Source organism: Rutilus rutilus, assembly GCF_951802725.1.
Source record: "Rutilus rutilus genome assembly, chromosome: 4".
Taxonomy (NCBI): domain Eukaryota; kingdom Metazoa; phylum Chordata; class Actinopteri; order Cypriniformes; family Leuciscidae; genus Rutilus; species Rutilus rutilus.
The window spans coordinates 44,195,735-44,217,775 of record NC_140212.1 but is presented as its reverse complement, the minus strand read 5'-3'; the positions used below and the strand labels follow the sequence as shown (position 1 = coordinate 44,217,775).

At 38.2% G+C, this 22,041-nt stretch overlaps 2 protein-coding genes across 2 annotated transcripts; both read left to right on the top strand.

Moving 5' to 3' along the window:
- Positions 1-7,888: 7,888 nt before the first annotated feature.
- Positions 7,889-10,148, top strand: LOC311289846 (meprin A subunit beta-like; the record flags this gene model as incomplete). Its single annotated transcript, XM_084408092.1, has 4 exons — positions 7,889-8,026; positions 8,881-8,890; positions 9,583-9,700; positions 9,875-10,148. The coding sequence occupies 4 exons, from the start codon at positions 7,889-7,891 to the stop codon at positions 10,146-10,148; spliced, it is 540 nt and encodes a 179-aa protein (XP_084264218.1).
- A 58-nt stretch (positions 10,149-10,206) lies between these two features.
- LOC311289845 (meprin A subunit beta-like) lies at positions 10,207-17,177 on the top strand. The gene is made up of 8 exons (XM_084408091.1): positions 10,207-10,419; positions 14,655-14,810; positions 14,897-15,121; positions 15,196-15,633; positions 15,770-15,940; positions 16,074-16,185; positions 16,456-16,572; positions 16,966-17,177. The coding sequence occupies exons 1-8, from the start codon at positions 10,278-10,280 to the stop codon at positions 17,054-17,056; spliced, it is 1,452 nt and encodes a 483-aa protein (XP_084264217.1). The 5' UTR covers positions 10,207-10,277; the 3' UTR covers positions 17,057-17,177.
- The last annotated feature ends 4,864 nt before the right edge of the window (positions 17,178-22,041 follow it).

Sequence of the window (22,041 nt, the reverse complement as noted above, 5' to 3'; positions counted from 1 at the left end):
AACATTTATTCAGCTAATGCGTGTCCTGTTTAAAATTGGCAATGTTCAAATGCAAAGACAGCACGTCACAAATAGAAGGTTATACGTTTTTTGTTTTTTTGTTTTTGTTTTTTACAGTTTTCTAGGGGTTTCTTAATTTTAGACTAGTTGACCAGCGCACATTGTATGCAATGCAATATATTGCATGTGGGTCGTCGTCGTACATCCAAGACCATAACCCAACCCCCCCCCTTCGTCGTCCACCAAAACGACGTTTTTGCTGTTTTGCCGACCGGATACGGTAAAGGTCTAATCTACCAGTTAGCTCCGCTGGTAGCTAAGCGTTTGGGGTTTATTGTTGTGATTAGTCGTAGTGTTATCCAATTGCGTGCAGTGAGATTTTCAAATGCATGCTTGGTGCCACCCCTCGAGCTGGCCGATTTTCATTAGTCGATGCCAGACCATTAATCTTTTAGATTTAGGTCTGGATTTCCAGGCTATCCCTCATAGCTTTTGGTTAACTATTGAAGCATTTACTCCTGTCAGAAGGCTCAACGCGACTGCCGACTTGCAGATTAATTTCCGCCTTTTAGACAGCCTAGTCAGCTTATCGTTTTATTTTGGAATTGCATCACTCATAGCTCTTAAATGTTTAAAATAGAGTTTAGGAAGATGTAACCACAATAATTAGCTTTGATTAGCTCTTAAAGCCTTGTCTCTTGTCAAAAGGCTCAACACGACCGCAGACTTCTTATTCTTATCTTCTTATCAATGACAGCGTAAGTCATAAATCTTATATTTCCGATTAAACATGATTTTGGGGAAATGTTGTGTTAATGTTGGTACACAACAGTATAGGATAGCAATATAAGGAATAATACCAACTTTAACGATACAATGTTTAATAACTCAAAAAATATGCAGTTTTTTTAATTTCCTGAAAAATAATGGTTTTGGAGATGAAAGGATTCCGCCCAACAGCGACGATATATATAACTATCAGTTAGCGTCAACATTTCTTAACTCATGGAGTGTTTGGCATGGTAATGGGTATGACATCATCTATCAAAAATGTGTTCTTAGAATGTTCGCTAACATTCCCATTAAGTTATGAAGACGTTATTTCTGAATGTTTGTTAACATTCAAAACGTCCAGTGTTTTTTTATGTATTAAGAAAAAAAATGTTTTCTTGATTTATGTGAAGATTAGAGGAACATTTCATTCTATAATTTTGAAAATGTTATGAAAACGTTATTTCTGAATGTTTTTCAAAAAACATTCTAAGGATTTTTCATTAAAATTATTTTCACAATGTTTCATGCAAACATTCCAAAAACATTCAGTAAATATTAAACATGTAAAGACATTCCGAGAATGCTGTTCTAAGAACGTTTTCTCTCAATGTTATGTTCGTCAAGGAAAAATAGCATAGTAAGGATGTTCCATGAACGTTGTTCTTGCAATGTTTTCTCATAGAGTGTGACTCTAACCGCGTTTCCATTACCCTTCAAATTGCGCAAATTGAAATTGCGAATTGAAAATACGCCCAATTGAAACACGTCAATTTCGCAAAAACTCCCATTTATCGCAAAAATGTTTTTACGCTCGCATGAGGAGGTTTTTTTAGGCAATTCGAAAAAAGAAATATTTCGGAGAGGAAATAATTTAGTTTTAGTTGCATAACATCGGTTAATGGAAACGGCGTCATTTCGCAATAGTTTTTTGTCGACATTTAGAAGAAAAAAAGGAAAAAAAAAAAACGCAAAAGTTTTGCGTAAATCTGTAATGGAAACACGCCTTCTGACACTGCGTGCATCTGAAATCTACCTACACTCATTCAGCATTTTATTATTTTTTTTACAGTTTTTCTCGATTGCTTAAACAATATAACCAGGCTTTTGAACTAAAATTTCAAAACCATAACACCATTTATCAAAAAGCCCACCCATTTCACTAAACTATCAACACTATTCCCTGTTTTGACACATGAGTCAGATTTGTTGAACTGTCACTGCAAAACTCTACACACAAATCCCTTCATTTCTCATTGCTTAGACCATGTTGTCATGTATAAAGCACTAGCATTCAAAATTGTTCACTCAAGTCAGCACAGCTTCAGCTCAGTTAGCACACAATTACCCAGGTGGAAACACTAAGAGTCAAAATTTAACACACATCAATCAGAACCTTCAATAGATATATAAAAGGGCCCAAATCATTTTATTGCGTTTTGGAACAATGGATCCAGAAAGACATGAAGGAAGAGGGATAAGAATGAGGAGGAGGAAGGGCAAGGACAAGAAGACAAGCAGTCTCAGATGAAATTCAAGCCACTCTAGTTGCCCATGTCTTTGTCAATGACTATGAGGGAGGCTCGGCTATGAGTAAGGCCAAATTTGAGTTGCTTTACCGTCGCCTCGAGAACCTTCAGGGAGGTGTGTGGTGGCAAACAAAATTCTATCACTGAATAAGAGACAAACATTTCCAATAGTCTTTGATGAGGTGTATTTTCTTGCAAGAAAAGGCCAGCAGTCGTATAGTCACACAGAGTGGCTGCAGAGTGTGACAGTGAAGGGAGGGCATCCTTTCTCCTTTATAGTCTTGACTCCAGAATGTTACCTCTCTAGGCCAATGATGGTATTTCAACCATATGTGGAACATTCTTAGACATGTTCATCATATTGTCTCCTTGAGTGGAGGCTCTCCTGTCACGACCAACACTCTTTACCATTCCAATACAATTTGAATTCCATATTAGAATAAGGTTTGTGTGTGCTCTTTTACTGTCATATGTTGGTCACACACATCTTACTGTAAGTAAATATAAAAAAAATATATAAAATATAAATATTAAAAAAAAAAGAGTTAAAAAAAAAAGAGTAAAACAGGAAAAAAAAATGTTTGTGTGTGTGTGTTTTCTGTGTATGAATAAAAATGTGCCAATTTATCCACTGGTTGTGTCTTTTGTGTTCATCATGTGAAAAGGTTTGTGAGGGGGGAACCACAAGCAACATAACTTACCAGTTTTGGAAATGTTGTTTTAAATTTATTGCACCAGTGTCCTGTTTGAGGGCAAAGTTTGGTTTTTCAGCAAGAGTGAATGGTTTTGAGTGTAGAGCTTCATTTTGACCTGAAAATATGATGTTTGGGGAATTGGGTGAGACGTTATGGATTTGTGTTTATAGTTTTGAGAATTCGAGGCATAGTTTCAAGAAATGTGTTTAAGCAATCGAGAAAAACTGTAATCGCTTTTAAAAAATTCCCCGCCATTGATGGAATTTTCCGGCTTTCCGTGTTTACAATGTTATATGCTAGGGGGTGCTATGACACATCTTCTGAAGAGTACAGAATATCCAGATCAAAACAAAGCTGAAGATAATGTAGAAACAAGTGCGATATCATTTGTAATCATATGCGTATGTCAAATAATGTGAACGTCAACATTTAACAGTATCAATCAAAACAATTGCAATGTTACTGAATGAAATGTCGACCCAGGACGAGCTATAGGACCCTGAAGCTTTGGGGGTGTTGATGGACTCGATGCGCTCCATCTATGTTTTGATCATCGTTCTGAATCTTATCTGGATGTAGTGTTGTAAACTTTTTCAGCAAAACCAGGAGACGTTTGGGATCACGTTCAAGAAGCTATTCTTTATTGAGGACGTTTCTGCAGTTCTTCCAAACAGTCTGACTAACTTAACTTTACATGGTTTTCTTATGGGAATTTCAGTGGGCTGTCCTTAATGGTGCTGACCATGCACACAGCCTTAGTTAGGGATGACCACTAAATCTAATAATTTAAAGACAATAGAGGCAATTGCCCCCAACTGACTTCGCCAAATGGTATAAACACAAATGGTCACGAGAACTAAGACTATGTAACATTCACACACAGTTCAACTCTTAGTTGGAAGATCAAAGACTAACAAAACCCCTGACTATTACAATGTTTAGACAGCTGACTTAAAGCTGACGTGCATTAAAGAGTAAATTAAATTTGATATTCCACAGTAGTCTGACAAAATTTTTATTTTCTCAGCTTTTTTTATGAAACTTAACATAAACCGATTGCTGCTGCTGCATAAACACAATCATGTATTCGCTGCTGCTTATGCTTTACTCCTGCCTGACGCTTGCTTCTAAAACGTGTACTCTTGCTCATTTAAAGATTGAAAGGCAGACCACACAATAATGCACAGTCATAAGGAGTAAAAGAATGTTCACTCATCTTAGATGTTCAATTTCAAATTCTGTGCCATCTAGAGTTTCATGACAGAACTTTGGAGTTTCAAACCATGTTCTCAGCTCAAAACTCACTTTCAGACACCAGCGAGTGCGATCTGATCACAGTATGAGGCAGAAATATATTATATTATAAGCAGGGTTGGGGAGTAACTGTAAAATAACTGCAAAATATGAGTAACTGAATTTCATTACAGTTATATTTTAAAGGGGTGGTAATCTAATTACAGTTACATCCAAAAAGTATTTTAGATTACCAAAGTGATTACTTTGAATTTGAATCCCATTTATTTAAACATTACTGTAAACTGTAACAGGCAATATGGAAGTAAAGCAATGCCAAATGTTTTTGAAACAAAAAAGCTTGTTGAATTGCACTAACTGATATATATATATATATATATATATATATATATATATATATATATATATATATATATATATATATATATATATTGCATTAACCATGCTTGCATTTTAATGCATTGTATTTTTTTGGTTTGAATTTTTTTTTATATATATATATTTAAGTTATGAATATTGCAATTCAAAACATTTCACGCACACATTTTCATTATGAAAAAATTCAATAATCCATATTCACCTTTCAGATTTCACTTTCAAAATGTTCATTCTGTTTAAAAATACAACCTTTAATATTCGACAGGCAATTTTCAATCCATTATATTTCGCTTTACAAATTTGTTTCCAGTCCAAATATCAAAAAATTCTTAAATCAAGATGCAGTTTGCCTATCTAATCGCGGTGGAATTCAACATACAGCATCCACAAACCTGGGATGAGAAGAACACACAAAATATGCACATACACTCCCCATATTCACACATATTTTATTGTTGCAGCCATTCATTTAAAATAAAAATGTTGTTAATAAAAACCATTAGTTTTTGTGCATTTTGTCTACCTGTTACAACTTACCCCAGTATGTGTTACAACCTACCCCAGTAGGTTTGGGGTCTGTCCATTTACCTGCAGGCTATGAAGAAGACATGAACATGCTGGATAACTCAGATCATAATGAAAACACATTGTTCATCAGTGTTTCAAAGGACCGAGTCACCACTTTAGTTGAGGGGCCACACACATGATGAAGTCATTGATAGATAATGCTTAGTTAATGATGACTACTGTATTTGAATGCCAACAGAATTTGTATGTTATGTGCTGTGATTGGCCAATTTTGGGGTCTGTCCACTTACCTGCAGGCTATTTCAGGAAAACAGTTCTCACATTAATTGATATACGGTTCTAGCCTGTATGTATGCATTAGGTAATGTGGATTTTTGTACATTCCTTTAATAATTCGAAGAGTAGTCTTGCATGCATGAATTAATGCTTTTTTATGCATGAATTAATGATGATTCATGTACCGTCACCATAGCTTTATCCACAATGGGTGGTAAAGACCAATCTTTTTTTTGTAAACAAAGAAAACATCATGATCATGAGTAATAAATCATAATTCATGATGATGTACTCATCTTAGTTAATGTTTTAATTAAGACATTAATTAAGGTGTTGTTCATCCATGAAGTCATGAATGAAAAACGTTGAACTCGTGTTAGTTCCTGATGATTCATGAGATATTAATGCATGAATGAATGCATATTTCATGCATGAATTTATATATGAATTCATGATAATTCATGTACCCTTACCGTAAAGTGTTACCAAATCAGTTAGAAAGAGTACATTGCAAAACAAAAACATTTAGAGCTATGAAAACCAAGAAAAATGGCAAATAAAAACATAATCATAAACAGTTTGTTCAATAATGGGTTATGAGAAGAGCTATTTCAATGGGACAGTTAATATCAACTGAAAGTTGCTGTTTTTAATGACTTGCTCATTTGGGAACTCACATGTGTCAAAATCCAGCTGTCAGTCCCTGACTCCAAAAGTGCACATAGTAAAAGGTACATCATTGCAGTCAGGAGCTTGAAATATTCTAGACTTTAGTGATTACATGCACTTTCAACAATTGCTGAAGAAGAATTAATTCAACTTTAGTCAATTGTCAAGTGCCCAACTAAAGGGCTTTAACAACCTTTGTACATGTACCATATGAAAGAAATAACCCAGCAAACACAGAATGTTGGCACAAAGTACCAAACCTTCAAACAACGTTTTATCAACATGGCCAAAAGGTTGCTATAACTATACGTTGTGTGCCGAAGGTTGTTACAGTGTTGTCACAGTGTTGACATCAAACCACCGTTCAGGGCCATTGCTTAAGGTTGTGCCGAGGGTGTCTGGACAACCACTGGACGACATATGTACTCGTCACTGCCCTGAAGCGCAACCGTCCGTTGGCCCGTCTCATTCTTCATCGAGCAAGAATACTTGAGTATTGCGTTTAATTTACCCCAGCTAAATCAGATACGCAATTATTTAAAACACAACCTACAACTTATTTTGGCTTCATTATAGCTTAGAACTTTGGCAAAAGGTTAAAAAATTTGTCATACCTGACCAGAAGATGTTCAACACTTTTCCTAACGGTAAGGATTAATTGATGAATACTAAAAGAAATCGCACACAAGATCGCAAACTCCATGAATTATCAGCTAACGTTATTCTGTCCCTTCAGTTAGACAGAACAAATAAATATCACATTAGACAAGGAAGTTGTAGGTTGTGTTTGAATAATTACGTATCTTATTTCGCTGAGGTAAACTAAACGCAATTCTCTCGTATCCTTGCTCGATGAAGAATGAGAGACGGCCCAGCGGTCGGTTGACATTTGAAAGGCTGATTAGCGCTTCAGGGCCGTGACGACGAGTACATATGTGGTTCCAGACACCTTAGGCAAAACCTAACCTTGTTGTACTACTTATGGGCTGGATTGGTCATTCTGAGTCCTTGTCTTTCAGTTAAAGACATAGAGGGAGAGATGGTGCAGTGGGTTTCTCGTCAGGGCTTTGGCGGCTGTATTCTCGTATGCTGACGGTCACATTACTTATTTAAACTGTTCCTCGTTCAACATTGGGCTGCAGACTGTCTCGTTACGGCCAGATCCAGATCGGCTGTGTAGCGTCTGTGAACTATATTAGCGTGCTGCTGTGCTGGACTTGCTTTATGCTACTACCAGTGTGTTTGTTTCAGCGCTAGACATTGTGAATATCAGCTGAACGCTAGCTTGGCTTGCTGCAGATTCAGCACTGTGTGGAGTACACACTCTCTCCGAGGCCTCCAATGGTTTGGATGACCATTTGTTTGCTGTGTTTTTCAGTGATTCTTAGAAAAGGTGATTCCCCGGTAGATTGGCCTCCGGGGTGGCGTAGTCGGGTCTCTTTAGAGGTGTAGCTTTTCAAGTCTGCCCTCTGGGGGTGGGTTGCCGGTATCTGTAATTCTCTCCCTGGTGTAAATTTAAACTTTTTCTTGACAAACCCTGAGAGTAACCATCACGTTGCCACATATGGAAAAGCTGATAAAGACTCAAAAGCTGTGTTTACATTTAAAGGTGCTGTATGTAACCTTTTCCCTCTACTAAAGCATAAAAATACCATAATATGTTAGCATGTATTGAGGAAACATGCTAGCTCACATACTCGTTTCTCTGAAAAACACTTCTACAGCCAGTAATTTTACTTTGAAATGTGTGTTTCCAGGCTGGAATATTTGTTATTGGTTTGGTCTGTGATGGATTATCATTGTCCATTGCGCTTGTTCCTGTTGCGTGTGCTCAAACTGGCCATCCGTGTGAGCGCCGTCCAGTCTGAGGAGCAGGAGGCGGGAGAAACCACTTACAGACTGCACCTCATGGTTACTTTTGTACATGTAAGCAGCTTTCTCTACCGTGCACGAGATTATACACACAGTTCAAACGTTAAATCTGACGGAGTAGACATATATTTCTCTCGGTTGTTTCTCATATTGCGACGCTGTGCTGAGTGCGCCGACCACTTTTTTGTGTTGTTAGCAAAAGTGGATTCAGACATTTTACATTTTAAAAGTAACCTTCCCAACCCTGATTATAAGCATAAAGCAATGTAAATCATGTTGCATTAAAGCATCTGCCAAATGCGTAAACAAACTAACAAAAAACAAGCCCTGTGAAGCTGTGGTTTAGTGATTTTACAACAGCCAAATGTCAAAATATTAAACATCAATGATGGAGTCTGAAATCTTTAAGTAAAGTCCAAAATGAGCAAACAATCTGCCACTTCTGTTATGTTAATTTAGCAATCTAGCTGGTTTTTCCAGTCAGTTTCAGGGTGGTTTTAGGCATTGCTCTTTAAAAGACTCTTGCTTCACATTTGAACTCATAAAGTCTCATTACCGACTGCAATCTGGTATGTATCCCTCTTTTAGTTTCCAGAGTTAATGGTCTTCTAATCATTGATTAATATTAAATATATGTATTGTTACATTTAACTTAAATAGCTTGCGGGTTAATAAGTGACAAGATGAAACTTTATCAATCAAATGTGCTCATTATGATTTCCAGTGACAATGCATGTATGTGCTTTTCTTCTGCTGAGCTTGGCTTTGGCTCTTGGTCAAGCATCAGATGTAAGTTGGATAGTGGACAGTCATTGTCCACATTGTCATTGTTAAAGCAATATACAGCTGTTTATTTTTAAGGCTAAATCTATTTTTCTTTGTCTTCTTGTTATATCTCATGTTCTCAGGTCCTTCCTGGTAAGTACAGTACAGTCACATTCATCTGTTGTAAAGTTATTATAATATGTTTCCAGGATGAAATATCCTGTTTTAACTGCTCATTACCGCCTGATGATGTGATTGCTCATCTATCGTCTTACTTTCAAAATGTTTCACTAAAGTTACATTTTGTCCAGCACTCAATGCACACGATGCTCATTCCCTCTGTGTCTTTTGTTGACTTCAATATAATTTTCTCCAAGAAATTTCTGAGAAATGGAAGAGCATTCCGGATATAAACGAAGGTAAAACCATAATAGCATTTCAAGACCCCAAATACATTTTTATAAGCAGTAAGATCACTTTTATCTATTTTTGTTGATAAGTTATTACTTTTACTAATGCTTTATTCAAACATATTTACTGTGAACACTCTTGTGGTATTAGGTTTAAATCTCACAGAAGGAGACATCATGAAGGTAAGTCTGTATTTATATAAATGAAGGGAAGTCTATATAAATGAAATCCGGATACTTGAAATGATCTTCTTTAAAGCCTAGGCAAGCGAGCGCCAGTCCAGGGAATCAGTCCTGGTGGGATATTCCCGTCCCCTATGAGCTGAGTGTAAATCTCAGTAAGATTTCAGATTCCTCACTTACTCTTCATTCAACTTTGAAATATTTAATGTAACCTTTATATAATTTTACACTCAGTTTTGTTTGTGTTTATAGGTATGAACTACAGAGGAGTCATTTTGAGAGCCTTTGAGCAGTTCAGACTGAAATCATGTATTGACTTTAAGCCCAGAGCAGCAGAAGAGTTTTACATCTCTGTGGAGAGTCGTGAAGGGTTAGGAATATATTACAGACTGTTCTGATGTAGCCTGTGCTAGACTGAATCTGTAGAGTCAAATATCTGAGTTTATTATTTACCAGTCAAAAGTTTGGACACTCATAATTTGACAACATAATTAGACTGGTAGCTTTATCCGACTGTGTGTTGTGTGAATGACTTATTTTGCAGGTGTTGGTCATATATCGGACGCACATCTCCTGGAGGCCAGACTCTTTCCATTGGGAATGGCTGTGGAATAAAAGCCATTGTTGAGCATGAGTTTCTCCATGCACTGGGATTCTACCATGAGCAGACACGATATGACAGAGATGATTATGTGACAATCAGATATCAAAACATCATCAAAGGTTGCCATGTCGTTTTATTATACATTTTTAACATTGTTTTAATTTGCTTTATATACTGGGTGTCAATATTACTAAAGAGAACTTACAGAAAATAAGCCATTCCTTTTGAACAATCACTTTAATAACTGCAATAGTCTTTATGTTCAGGGTATGAGAGTTATTTCAATAAATCCAGTGAGAACGTGTCCGGCACCGATGGCACCCCATATGATTATCACTCTGTGATGCATTTTGATAAAAATGCCTTCAGCAACGGTGATGGATCCACGATCATTACCAACAATCCAGAGTTTCAAGATGTGATCGGACAACTAATGGAAATGAGTGAATATGATGCGCTTGAGCTCAACAAACTCTATAAATGCAGTGAGTATTTGACAGTTTTCCTTTGTGGCCTTTAATGTTTGGTTTTAATTTGTGGATTCTGTGTAAGACTTAAATGAATTTGCGGTTGCTGGATATCTCACCGGACCAATATTTGAAGCCAGATAGACCAAGGACCATTGTGATGAACAGGGTACAGCATTGAAAAAGTCTTACATTTAATAATCTCAAATTAAGGCCTTAAAAGCCTTGAATTTGGTATACAAAGTCTTGGATTTCGTTACAAAGGTCTTAGATTTTTTTTGCCTTTTCTATGATTAAGTTCGTACCGTAACAAAATTAACTGTTACTAATGCGCACCCGTTACGATGGTTACTAATCAGAGCTTTTCTGTTAAAGGGGTCATATAATGCCATTTTTGTACAAGCTAATATGCTTCTTTATGGTCTAAATTAAAAGTTTGTAATATACTTTTATTAAAAATTCTCATTAGTATTGTAAGAAAACACTCATTTTACCTGGTCAAAAACAGCTCTGTTTTCAGCACGCCGTTTCAGTGCATGTGTCTTTAAATGATAATGAGCTTTGCTCACCCCGCCCCTCTGTTCTGTGCATACACCGTTTTTAATAATAACACAAAAACCATAACGCGTTGTTCATTATAAACGTGGGATTATGAATTATATTGAGAACGTCGTACATAGAAAACATGCCGTAATGTACCCTGAGTGTAAAAATAGCTGCATTCATCGTGAAGCGTGCAGCAAGCGATTTGCAAAGATTAATATAAAGGTTAATAAAACGTTTCACTCACTTCAGTTCTTCTGGAGGTGCAGCAACACGAATAGTTGGTACGGATCCTTTTTCCAGAAGCAGCTTTTAGCAAAACCAGCTTTATACTGACCTTGTTTGTAAAGCAGTCTAGTGTGTGAAATGATTCGCGCACACATGAAAGCATTGACGTTGATCGTGGGGAATATTCCCATCGAAAACAAAACTCAGCCACTGCGTCTTCAGCGGTTCGGATTTAGGAACATCAAAATAACTGCCGTGTTCTTTATGACACACAAGAACAGAACACCACAATCGCTTAGACGCCATTCTGCTCACAGACAGTCAGAGACAGTGCTCCAGCGAGACGCGCGGACTATGATTGACAGCTCGCTCACGAGCGAGGGCGGAGTCTGTGTTTGAACTGCGGCTGTCAATCGACCATTGTGGGAGGGGCGTCCGACCGTGTGACGTCACACAGTCGAACGGCTTGATTAGAGACAGGGGAAAACATATAAGAAGATTAAAAAAAAAACACTGGATGGATTTTTATCATTTTATGATGGTTGTGTACAGGCACTGCCAACACACATTTCAGTACAATCAACTTGTAAAAAGTGTATCTACCATTATATGACCCCTTTAAAAGAACATGTTTTCTACCCGGTCTTTTCAGTAGTATCTGGCCACAACTATGCACGCTCGCTCAAAGTCGGTGTTTAAAATCTGCTGCAGTCGATGAAAACAGTCAGAGAATGTGTCAGCTAGTCGTGTGTCCCCAGCATTAGTCTGCTATCAGTGGCTCAAACCTCCGTTACTAACTCTAAAATTACTTTTTGGAATTAGCAACGGAGGCATATGGGATTAGATGCGTAAGAAATTAGTCCTACATACAAGAGCGTTTTAATGACAAAAACTTTACAAACGTCTTGAAATACATCATCTGAACAATGTTTCGAAGTGTGGTAACTGTAGTATAAGCGGAATAATTGACTTCAGGCCGTTGAATTATTAGAAAAATAATGCACACCCGAGGTGGTAATGCGGTCACGACGCGAAGCGGAGTTTTTATATATTATAATTATTTTTCTAATAATTCAACGGCCTGAAGTCAATTATTCCGCTTATACTACAGTTACCACACCTCGAAACATTGTTCAGATGATGTATTTCAAGACGTTTGTAAAGTTTTTGTCATTAAAACGCATTCAAAGGAGCCGTTTTATTGGTTGGCACCTAGCCAATGAAATGGGACTTCGATGATGTCACGAAACCCGCGCGCACTGAAACGCTAACATGGCTTATTGACTGATATTAAAAGAAATGAACGATATGATCAAACTCAGTAAACTCAATGCTAATAATGCATACTACAGAAAAGCAGATGAGCACAGAATATGACGAAAGAAAGCAAATGTGTGTTCAGTGCAAATAAACTTGCTGCCTGTGTTTTATTATAATGTAACGAATTATGTGTTTTTTATTTTATTTTATTTATTTTTTTTATAACTGTTGGTCCATTAAGCCTCATTAAGCGTTTTCTATGGGAGAAAAATGTACAATTAAACGCGTTGCGTTCATATTCTGTGATCAGTTGCTTTTCTGTATGCTTTATTTGTATGGTGTTTCCTGAGTTTGGTCTTTTAATACCACATTCACTAGTTCACACTTACAAATAAGTCAGATAGAATAAATGCGTATTTGGCGTGCTGTCCGAGGAGAGGGCTCCGGGCTCGGTATTCGGCCCGAACCCAGAGTACTCCCCCCCGTATTCCTGGCTGTGAAAGAACAAGCCAAGGGTGAGGAGTCGGGGTGGTGGAGGGATGCTGAAACTGTCAACGAAGTTAGGTGAGTTGACAGTGAATATATATATATGCTTCCTCTCATGCTGATAGGGTAGACATGGTAATTGTTTGATGAGATGATTGATAGATTGGTTGATTGATTGATTATTTGAACGTGCTCCTCCCGAACTTTGTTTATAAAACATCATGTCTCAATTAAACGTGTTGCGTTCATATTCTGTGCTCATCTGCTTTTCTGTAGTATGCATTATTAGTTTGATCATATCGTTTATTTCTTTTAATATCAGTCTAATGCATTAAGCCATGTTAGCGTTTCAGTGCACGCAGGTTTCGTGACATCATCGAAGTCCCATTTCATTGGCTAGGTGCCAACCAATAAAACGGCTCCTTTGACCCCCCCCTCCTCCCGCCCCCCTTTCTCTCTCACCGCCTCTGAGTTTCAAGTGCACAAGTTAGTTTTGCACCTGATATATCGGAAAAGAGTAGCAAAAGTCAAGGCGCGAAATTTGAAATTGCAGTGACAGATTTGAGAAGTTGCAAGTGCCTAATTGAGGTTGTACTGCGAATGTGAACGTAAGATTAAACGCAATATATATATTACAAGTTTGTGTCTGTGGTTGTATTTCTGTGAATGGCATTTTACACATTTGTGTCTACTTGTCTGCAGCTTCAGATTCAGAATACAGGTTTGTGACTATTGTCTGCGAGTGCAAATTTCAACATTCAACTTCAGATTTTTATTTGACAGGTTTTCACATTGGAGCTGTGAGTGTAAATGTTCATGTACAAGTACGAATATTTATTGTACAAGTTCTCAAATTCACATCTACGTGCTCTCAAGGTTTGCTACTATTTTACCTTCATACTTATTGCTCTATTTTGCAACAAAATCTACGGCACTCTAAAAAATTGGAGAACAAAGGAAAAGGGATAGAATTGCACAAGTGCTACTGCTAAAGAGTGCAATGTCAATACAGCCTGTTACCTTAATTTTAATTTCTCAAAAGCTTAATTGAATTGACCTAGAGAGAATAATTATGACATTTTTTGTCTAAAGACTATATATAAAATAGCTATCAAAATTAAAGTAACTGCAGTTTGACTAAAAGTAATGACTAAAAGTTGACAAAAAATGCAAACACATTTTGTCAACTAAAACTATGAAAGGCAGAATGACTCAAATGTGACTAAGACCAATAAGCATTTTCATCTGAAGATGAAGACTAAGACTAAATCAAAAATTGCGTATGTATTAAATATGACTGATAATTTAAATAAAATGTTTTATTTAATTCAAGTAGCCTACTTGTACATATTATTTTTTAGGGTTTAAAATGTATACAGATTTGACATTTTCCCTTCATACTTCTGTCGGAATTGGTACGAAGTTGGCATTGATTTAATTTGAAATGGTATTAAAAAGGTCTTAATAAGCCTTGAATTTGAGTTGGAGGATCCTGGGGGTACCCTGGATGAAACTAACTGTTTCGCATTTATCATTGAGAGCATATGACGTAATTTAGATATTTTTTAAGATGGAAGAATGCGGCTTTACAGATACTAGACATGTAATTTTACACAAAGTATACTTAATAAAATGAACTTGAATTATACTTCTTTTTTGTTAGGGGACCAAGGACCATTAAGATGAATTGAAATGGTAGTGAATTGATTTAGTCTCAGTGTTTGTTTGCATTGCAGATTCCTCCATCTCTTTCCTTGACCACTGTAGTTTTGATGATGAATCTCTGTGTCAGATGAGTGTCTGTTCTGCTGCTGATTATGGCTGGCAGAGAGTGAAGTCAGTGAGTGGCATCAATGTGACTGACCACAGCTACTTGGGCAAAGAGGAGAATGGTGAGATCACTTCACTTCCATCCACAGTTGCAGTCACTGTACCTCCCAGTTCCCCAAACCACACACTCCTGTTCTCATGCCTGCAGGGACGTCTTTCTTCATGCACTTCAGCACTGAGGGCAGAAGCCAGGGGGACGCAGCCAGATTGGAGAGCAAGACACTGACCCCTACAAGAGACTGCAAAGTCCAGTGCCTGCAGTTCTACTACTATCACAGCGGGAATGAGTCTGACCAGCTCAACATCTGGATCCGAGAGTACCAGGATGAAGCAGACAGCAGAGGAACTCTCAGACTTATGGATCAGATCACAGGTCCGTCTCTTCCTGCAGAACTTTACTCATATAGGCCTGTGTTTCAGTGTTACTGACCGCTTCATTTCTTGCAGAAACCCCTGGTAATTACTGGAAGCTGCATCACGTGCCACTGAACGCAAATACATCTTTCCAAGTTGTGTTTGAAGGCCGTAAAGGAGCTGGAAACTCCAGTGGAGGATTCTCACTGGATGATATCAATGTTTCAGAGACCGAGTGTCCCCTCACATGGCAGATAAGGGACTTTCAGAAGATTCTGGACAGTGGGGTTGGATCTTTATTGAGTCCACTGTATTATTCCAGTGATGGTTATCACTTTGTGGCTGAGTTATATATAGGGAATCAACTTTCAATAGCTGTTGGTATGTTATCTGGTGCATATGATGAGCAGTTGCAGTGGCCTTGTCCATGGAGACAAATAACCGTCCAGATACTTGACCAGAATCCACACATACAGAAGCGCATGTCCTTTGAGCAAAGCATCACCACTGACCCTGATCTGACTCTTTATGGTTAGATCTTTAATGCAGTCTGATTATCTCTCTGTAATTTTCATGTGTTTATATGCATCATTTAACTTAGATGACAATCAAAGTTATTATCTGTAGCTTTTAGGGTTATTTTATAAGCCATGTTGTGTTCTAACAGGTGGCAGCTATTACTGGGACAATCCTCGAAATATTGGATTTCAAAACAACATCAACGATGAGTCTGTATTTGTGGGTAGATCAGCCTATTTTGTGACCCTTACATTAGATGATCTCGCTAGAAGAGAGTTTGTCAAGGGTGGTGACCTCATACTTCTCTTCTCCATGCAAGGTAGGATTTGTGAAGTAACAGAGAACAAGTTCAACTGCAGTATTAAAAGCAAACTGGCGTTATTAGAATGATGATTGGGTAGGAATGATATTTCCATTGTGTGTCACTTTATAAATGTTGTGTACCAATCCAGATATCTCAGGGCTTCTTCAGGAAGACTCTCTGCCCTGCCCTAAAGCAACAGTGAAGAACTTCAACATTTCTACTGATGCAAGTGCACTGAGGCAGGGACCCTGTGCCTCAAGGTGAATATCCTTTTAACCTCTGTTGTTCTCTTATTAAAGTACTTTAAAAAATAATCACTATATTTAAGAAATAATGTAGGAGAGAACATGCTCTACTGTGTATATATAGTCACATCTGTAAGGCTGGAAGCTTACGCTGCTATTCTGAACTAATAATCGTAACAACAAAAGCAGGTGAAGCATGACTTGCATAATTTGGAGAAGGCGTTCAGAGATAAACTGATGCATCTGATGATAAAACTCTAACAGTATTTTTTTTTTTTTTTTTAGAGCACCTTCCACACCTCAGACGATCTCTACAACTACAACAGTTACAACTACACCATCTACAACTACACCATCTACAACTACACCTAGCACTACAGCTACACCAGGGCCCACTGAGGGGTAAGACTACAACATTAGTTTAAACTAGAATTAGTTTAAGGGAAATCCCAACATAACAGAGCATTGCCTTATGACGAGAACAGCAATCTGTTACGGCAGTGATATGATGAACAGGAGTTTCACGTAATAACTGTAAATAGGGATGCAAAAAAATCCAAAAATGTTTCCAGAGCATCTCTGACAGATTCAGTGAGTTGAATTAGTGAAGGATTTGTGTCCTTTGAGTGATTCAAACAGTCTGTCTAATATTTACTAACAGAACTGCCTCAAAAGACCCGTTTCTTTGTGAAATGATTTATTGCATGCACTTTACAAATATATATCCAATTAAATCTGTATTTTTCTATTGCATTACTAATGTTTATCCTCCCATGTGTTCCTCTCCTCTTGTAGTAAATGTGTGGACATATTTTGCAACTCCAGTGCCAAGACTGCTTCCTCTCTGATCATCTTGCTGCTTTGCTTTCTTTTGCTGGAGATTTAATTATGACGATTCACCATTATCACTGCTCTAAAAAACAAAAAAAACAAAAAAAACGATCGCACCGTAGAATAAATGGCAGCAGAACAAACAGTGCAGTCTTAACGACGTTGTCTATGGAGCATTTGCCCCGCAGTCCACAGAGACGAACTGCTCACGAGCAGATTGATGCACCAGAAGTCGATCGCTAGACCCACAGATAACTCAGTTTCTCACAGCCTCGTTCATGATAGGAAACTCACAAATGTACAGCTGCTCCATCCGATCATTCACATGGGCTGTGGTGAAAGACAGCCTACACCAAAAAGCAAGGTCACACCAGTCCCAGCCATAACCTGGCTCCCGCAGAGCTGCGCGCGCACAAAAACAGAGGCGATCGTAACAATGACGCATACCCAGGTGGCCTGAACTCCACCTTAAATAGGCCAGGGACGGCCGCCAATAGGCGCTCACGCCCATCAATTAGATGACAACACTTACTAGGGCGGGATCTAACCCCGCCCTGCCACAATCTACCCCTAGCTCTTGCGTCGTCGCCCCGACGATGGACCAACTCCACCTACAGCCCAGAAATTACCCAGTGCCAGGGCCTAGAGGGCAGAGACAGAATTAGACACAGGAGCCACCATAGCGACACCGTACTTAAAATCATTCACAGGAGATGAATACACGTCGCCAAACTTAAAATCATCTTACAGGTGCCATTATATAAACAGAACCTCATGCCAGTATAACGAAAACTAGGAACTTCAAGGTTTAATGACAGCCCGGAAAAAGCAGAGCCCTATGATCCAATCCCAAATAACCAATATAAGGAATTAAAAGGCCCATAAACAGCCTGCAGCTACAACCACTAGCACGACTGAAGTCTGCCCAGGCCCCATAGTTCAAAAGTTTACGAATACAACTCTCAGTAACAGTAGAGCTACGTGCGCACAAAAACAGAGGCGATCGTAACAATGACGCATACCCAGGTGGCCTGAACTCCACCTTAAATAGGCCAGGGACGGCCGCCAATAGGCGCTCACGCCCATCAATTAGATGACAACACTTACTAGGGCGGGATCTAACCCCGCCCTGCCACACCTGACCACACAAGATTTCAATGAAAAAACTACATCTGTCTTCAGCCTTAAGTGTGTATTGTTAAATAAAGGAGATGGTCTCATGTAATCTACAGTCAATGTTAATCTAAGCTTTAATCATAATAGTTACCAATAACAAGGGTGTATGTTTGATTTTGATATTGGTGGGCAGTTTCATGTCATCAACAGCTTGATAGCCAAGCCAACTGACTCATAACTAATAACATAACTGTGATTGTTCACCAACAACTTTGTGTACTTTATGATATAATATCTAAACAGTTAAAGGTAATGAGGACATGTCAAGGATCTAAGGGTTTTCAATAACAACGTGTGTGTTTTACTTTAAGAAAGCAACCATACATTGGTGTTGTTTCCTTTTCTTTCCTTTTATATTTAATCTCAAAATCAAAACAGCCTGCAGCTACAACCACTAGCACGACTGAAGTCTGCCCAGGCCCCATAGTTCAAAAGTTTACGAATACAACTCTCAGTAACTGTAGAGCTACGTGCGCACAAAAACAGAGGCGATCGTAACAATGACGCATACCCAGGTGGCCTGAACTCCACCTTAAAAAGGCCAGGGACGGCCGCCAATAGGCGCTCACGCCCATCAATTAGATGACAACACTTACTAGGGCGGGATCTAACCCCGCCCTGCCACACCTGACCACACAAGATTTCAATGAAAAAACTACATCTGTCTTATTATAGATAGAACTATTATCATTAGTAATTTATGTAGTAGTCATTTGATTTATCATTTATTCATATCATCATTTAATCATTTTATTATTATTATTCATTTGTCATGTTATGTTTTTACTTATTTCCCTGCTCTTGCAGAGCTTGCTATTGTTGTTTAATATCATGATTGTGTGGTTTGAAGGGATGTTTGTCTTCATGAGTTAGAGATGAGAGAATGTCTCCATTTCAAGCTTTTAGCGTCACAGGACGATGTTGTGAAGCAGTAATTTTATATTGTTTTCCTCTTGATATAATAGCACTTGTTGGAATTGTACTGGTCAGGCGAAGTGTAACATCTAGATGAAACGTACACAACTAAGTTTATTCAATAAACTCTGCTCTTTTACTATCATCATTTTGTCTCCTGCTTCTGCTCTTCCCAGACTTTCTCAGTCAAACTCTCTAAATCTTCTGGCAGGGATTCGGCATCCAGGGTCGAATCTATATCTGATATTTCTGACGTGGAGATCCATCCGGATGAGTGCAGCCACATACTTGTGTCTGTATTTAAAGCGAGGCGTTTGGCAGATCTCAAACAAACCTATCAGTGAGATTAGGAGCAATGAAGTCGTACATGTCCTGCTGCCGATAGTGACTCTTACAGTGTTTGCTGTCTTTATTGCAGATGAGGACGGTTAGATGTATTTATACATTTACATTTAGCAACAGAAAGACTTTTCATTCAATACTTTATGTAATGCTTAATCCAGCGCTTGTATGTACAAGAACAAAGGTCAAAATAATAAACATCTCTTTAAATATTTAAATTTTTATGTTTTATATTTTTATATATAGTTTTGCTTTGATTAACATAACATCATTAATAAGTAAATATTTATTAAAATGGCTGGTACCAGAAGGGTTGAAGTGGACTCTGAAGCGGCTGAGATGGTCTCTAGATGTTAAGGGATGTGAAGAAGGGTTTGGTTGCAGCTTTTTTTGTGCGTGTGTAGACAGATAATGTAGAACAAGATGAAGGAAACCATGTTTACTAACTTAGAAAAAATCGATTGGGGTCATATAGAGCCCAAAGACCACATAGGAATATATATTTATAAATATTTCAAAGATGAAAGGGTAACACTTTAGATTAGGGAACAACTTCACTATGAACTAGTTGTTTATTAGCATGCATATTACTAGGATATTGGCTACTAACTATTAATAAGCAGCAATTATGAGTTTATTGAGTGAAAACTCCCAGTTAATAGTGAATATATGTTCCTTAATCTAAAATGTTACCAATTTTCCAGCTCAACTGTCTGAGTTTATCATGAGAAGGAGCATGTGTACACTGGTTTGACTGCACTTTCCTGCAGATGAGATTGTGGCCCACTAAAGAGGGGCTTCAGGACAGCCTGGATCTGCTGGAGGATTACTGTCAGTCCTGGGCCCTGACCGTCAACCTCCAGAAAACTAGAGTCATGATGTTCCAGAAACGCTCCAGATCTCAGGGACCAACACACACATTCACACTCTCACACAGAACCATTGAGAGCACCAAAGCATACACTTACCTCGGCCTGAAAATAACTCCAACTGGTAACTTTACTTTGGCTGTGAATGAACTCAAAGAGAAAGCTCAAAGGGCTTTCTATGCCATAAAACGATCAATCAAAATTGACATCCCAATCCAAATTTGGCTCAAACTTTTCAAATCAATAATTGAACCAATTGTTCTATATGGCAGTGAAGTGTGGGGTCCTTCTATAAAATTTGATTTTTTAAATTGGGAAAAACATCCGATTGAAACTCTACAATTAGATTTCTGTAAAAGAATACTCAAAGTCCAAAGAAAAACACCAAACAACGGATGCAGGGCAGAATTAGGCCAATACCCTCTCCTCCTAAACATCCAAAAAAGAGCCATCAAATTCTGGAAACACCTGAAAACAAGCGACCCCAACACATACCATTACAGAGCCCTCAAACACCAAGAGCTGAGCGTAGCGAGGAGTCCCCTGTGCCAGCTGGTGCTGAGACTGACTGAGCTCTCTCCTGCAGAGATCAGCACGCCTCAGCACACACACACACTCACACACATTCGGCCTGCACAAATTATCAACACAGAACAAGACAAGTACATCACCCATTGGACGAACACCATTCAAAACCAACACAAACTGGAATGTTATTCGGCACTAAATCGAGAGTACACTGTTGCGAGCTACCTGAGCACAGTGAGTGATGTGAAGCTCAGGAAAACCCTGACGATGTACAGACTCAGCGAACACAGCCTGGCCATCGAGACGGGCCGGCGCAGACAAACCTGGCTCTCCCGGGAGGACAGACTCTGCACGCACTGCATTCTGGGAGTGCCGGAGACCGAGCTGCACTTCCTCACAGAATGCCCAAAATATGAACACATCAGAGACCAATATTACCCCAAAATTAATAAGATATTTCCCCAATTTAACACCTGTAACCCAACCCAAAAACTCAGATTCATCCTTGGCGAAGAAGCCAAATGCTCCAATATAGCAGCAAGACTAGTAGCATCTCTCCACATCCTGAGGGACGAGCAGAGCAGCAAACGCCCAATAAACACACACTCACTCACAGCCTAACACACCCCATCACACACACACACACACACACACACACACACACACACACACACACACACACACACACACACACACACACACACACACACACACACAGCCTAACCCATCCCACCACACCTACACACATATATGATGTTCAAGTTCAGTGTTTGTTTATTTTGTTTTTTTTTATATACATGTTTTCTGCAATATAATCCTTTTTTATTTTATTTATTAATCTTTGTTTACACTATTATTATTGCTTTATGTTATCAGTATTATTATTTTTGCAATAACTAGCCAAGATAATATATATAATACTATCTTTATTTAATTTAACTATTATTATAATTTTGTGTACTAAATGTTCTAAATCATTTTCTATGTTGTTGTGATGCTTTGGCAATACAAAATGTACTTTTTTGTCATGCCAATAAAGCTTTCTGAATTGAATTGAAATTGTGGCGGCCTCTAGTGGCATGTGGTGGAGCTGACACTTTTCTGCATGTGAACAAAATGGCACATACTGTATGTATAAAATAAGTGATGAATAACATGCTGATAACAACATAATGATCATTTGAGAAAAGTAGTTTAATGGCACAAGTCA

Coding starts and splice junctions, on each gene's coding strand:
- LOC311289845 (XM_084408091.1), top strand. CDS start 10,278: ATGCATTTTGATAAAAATGCCTTCAGCAACGGTGATGGATCCACGATC. Junction 14,811..14,896: donor CTTGGGCAAAGAGGAGAATG/GTGAGATCACTT, acceptor TCATGCCTGCAG/GGACGTCTTTCTTCATGCAC. Junction 15,941..16,073: donor ACTTCTCTTCTCCATGCAAG/GTAGGATTTGTG, acceptor GTACCAATCCAG/ATATCTCAGGGCTTCTTCAG.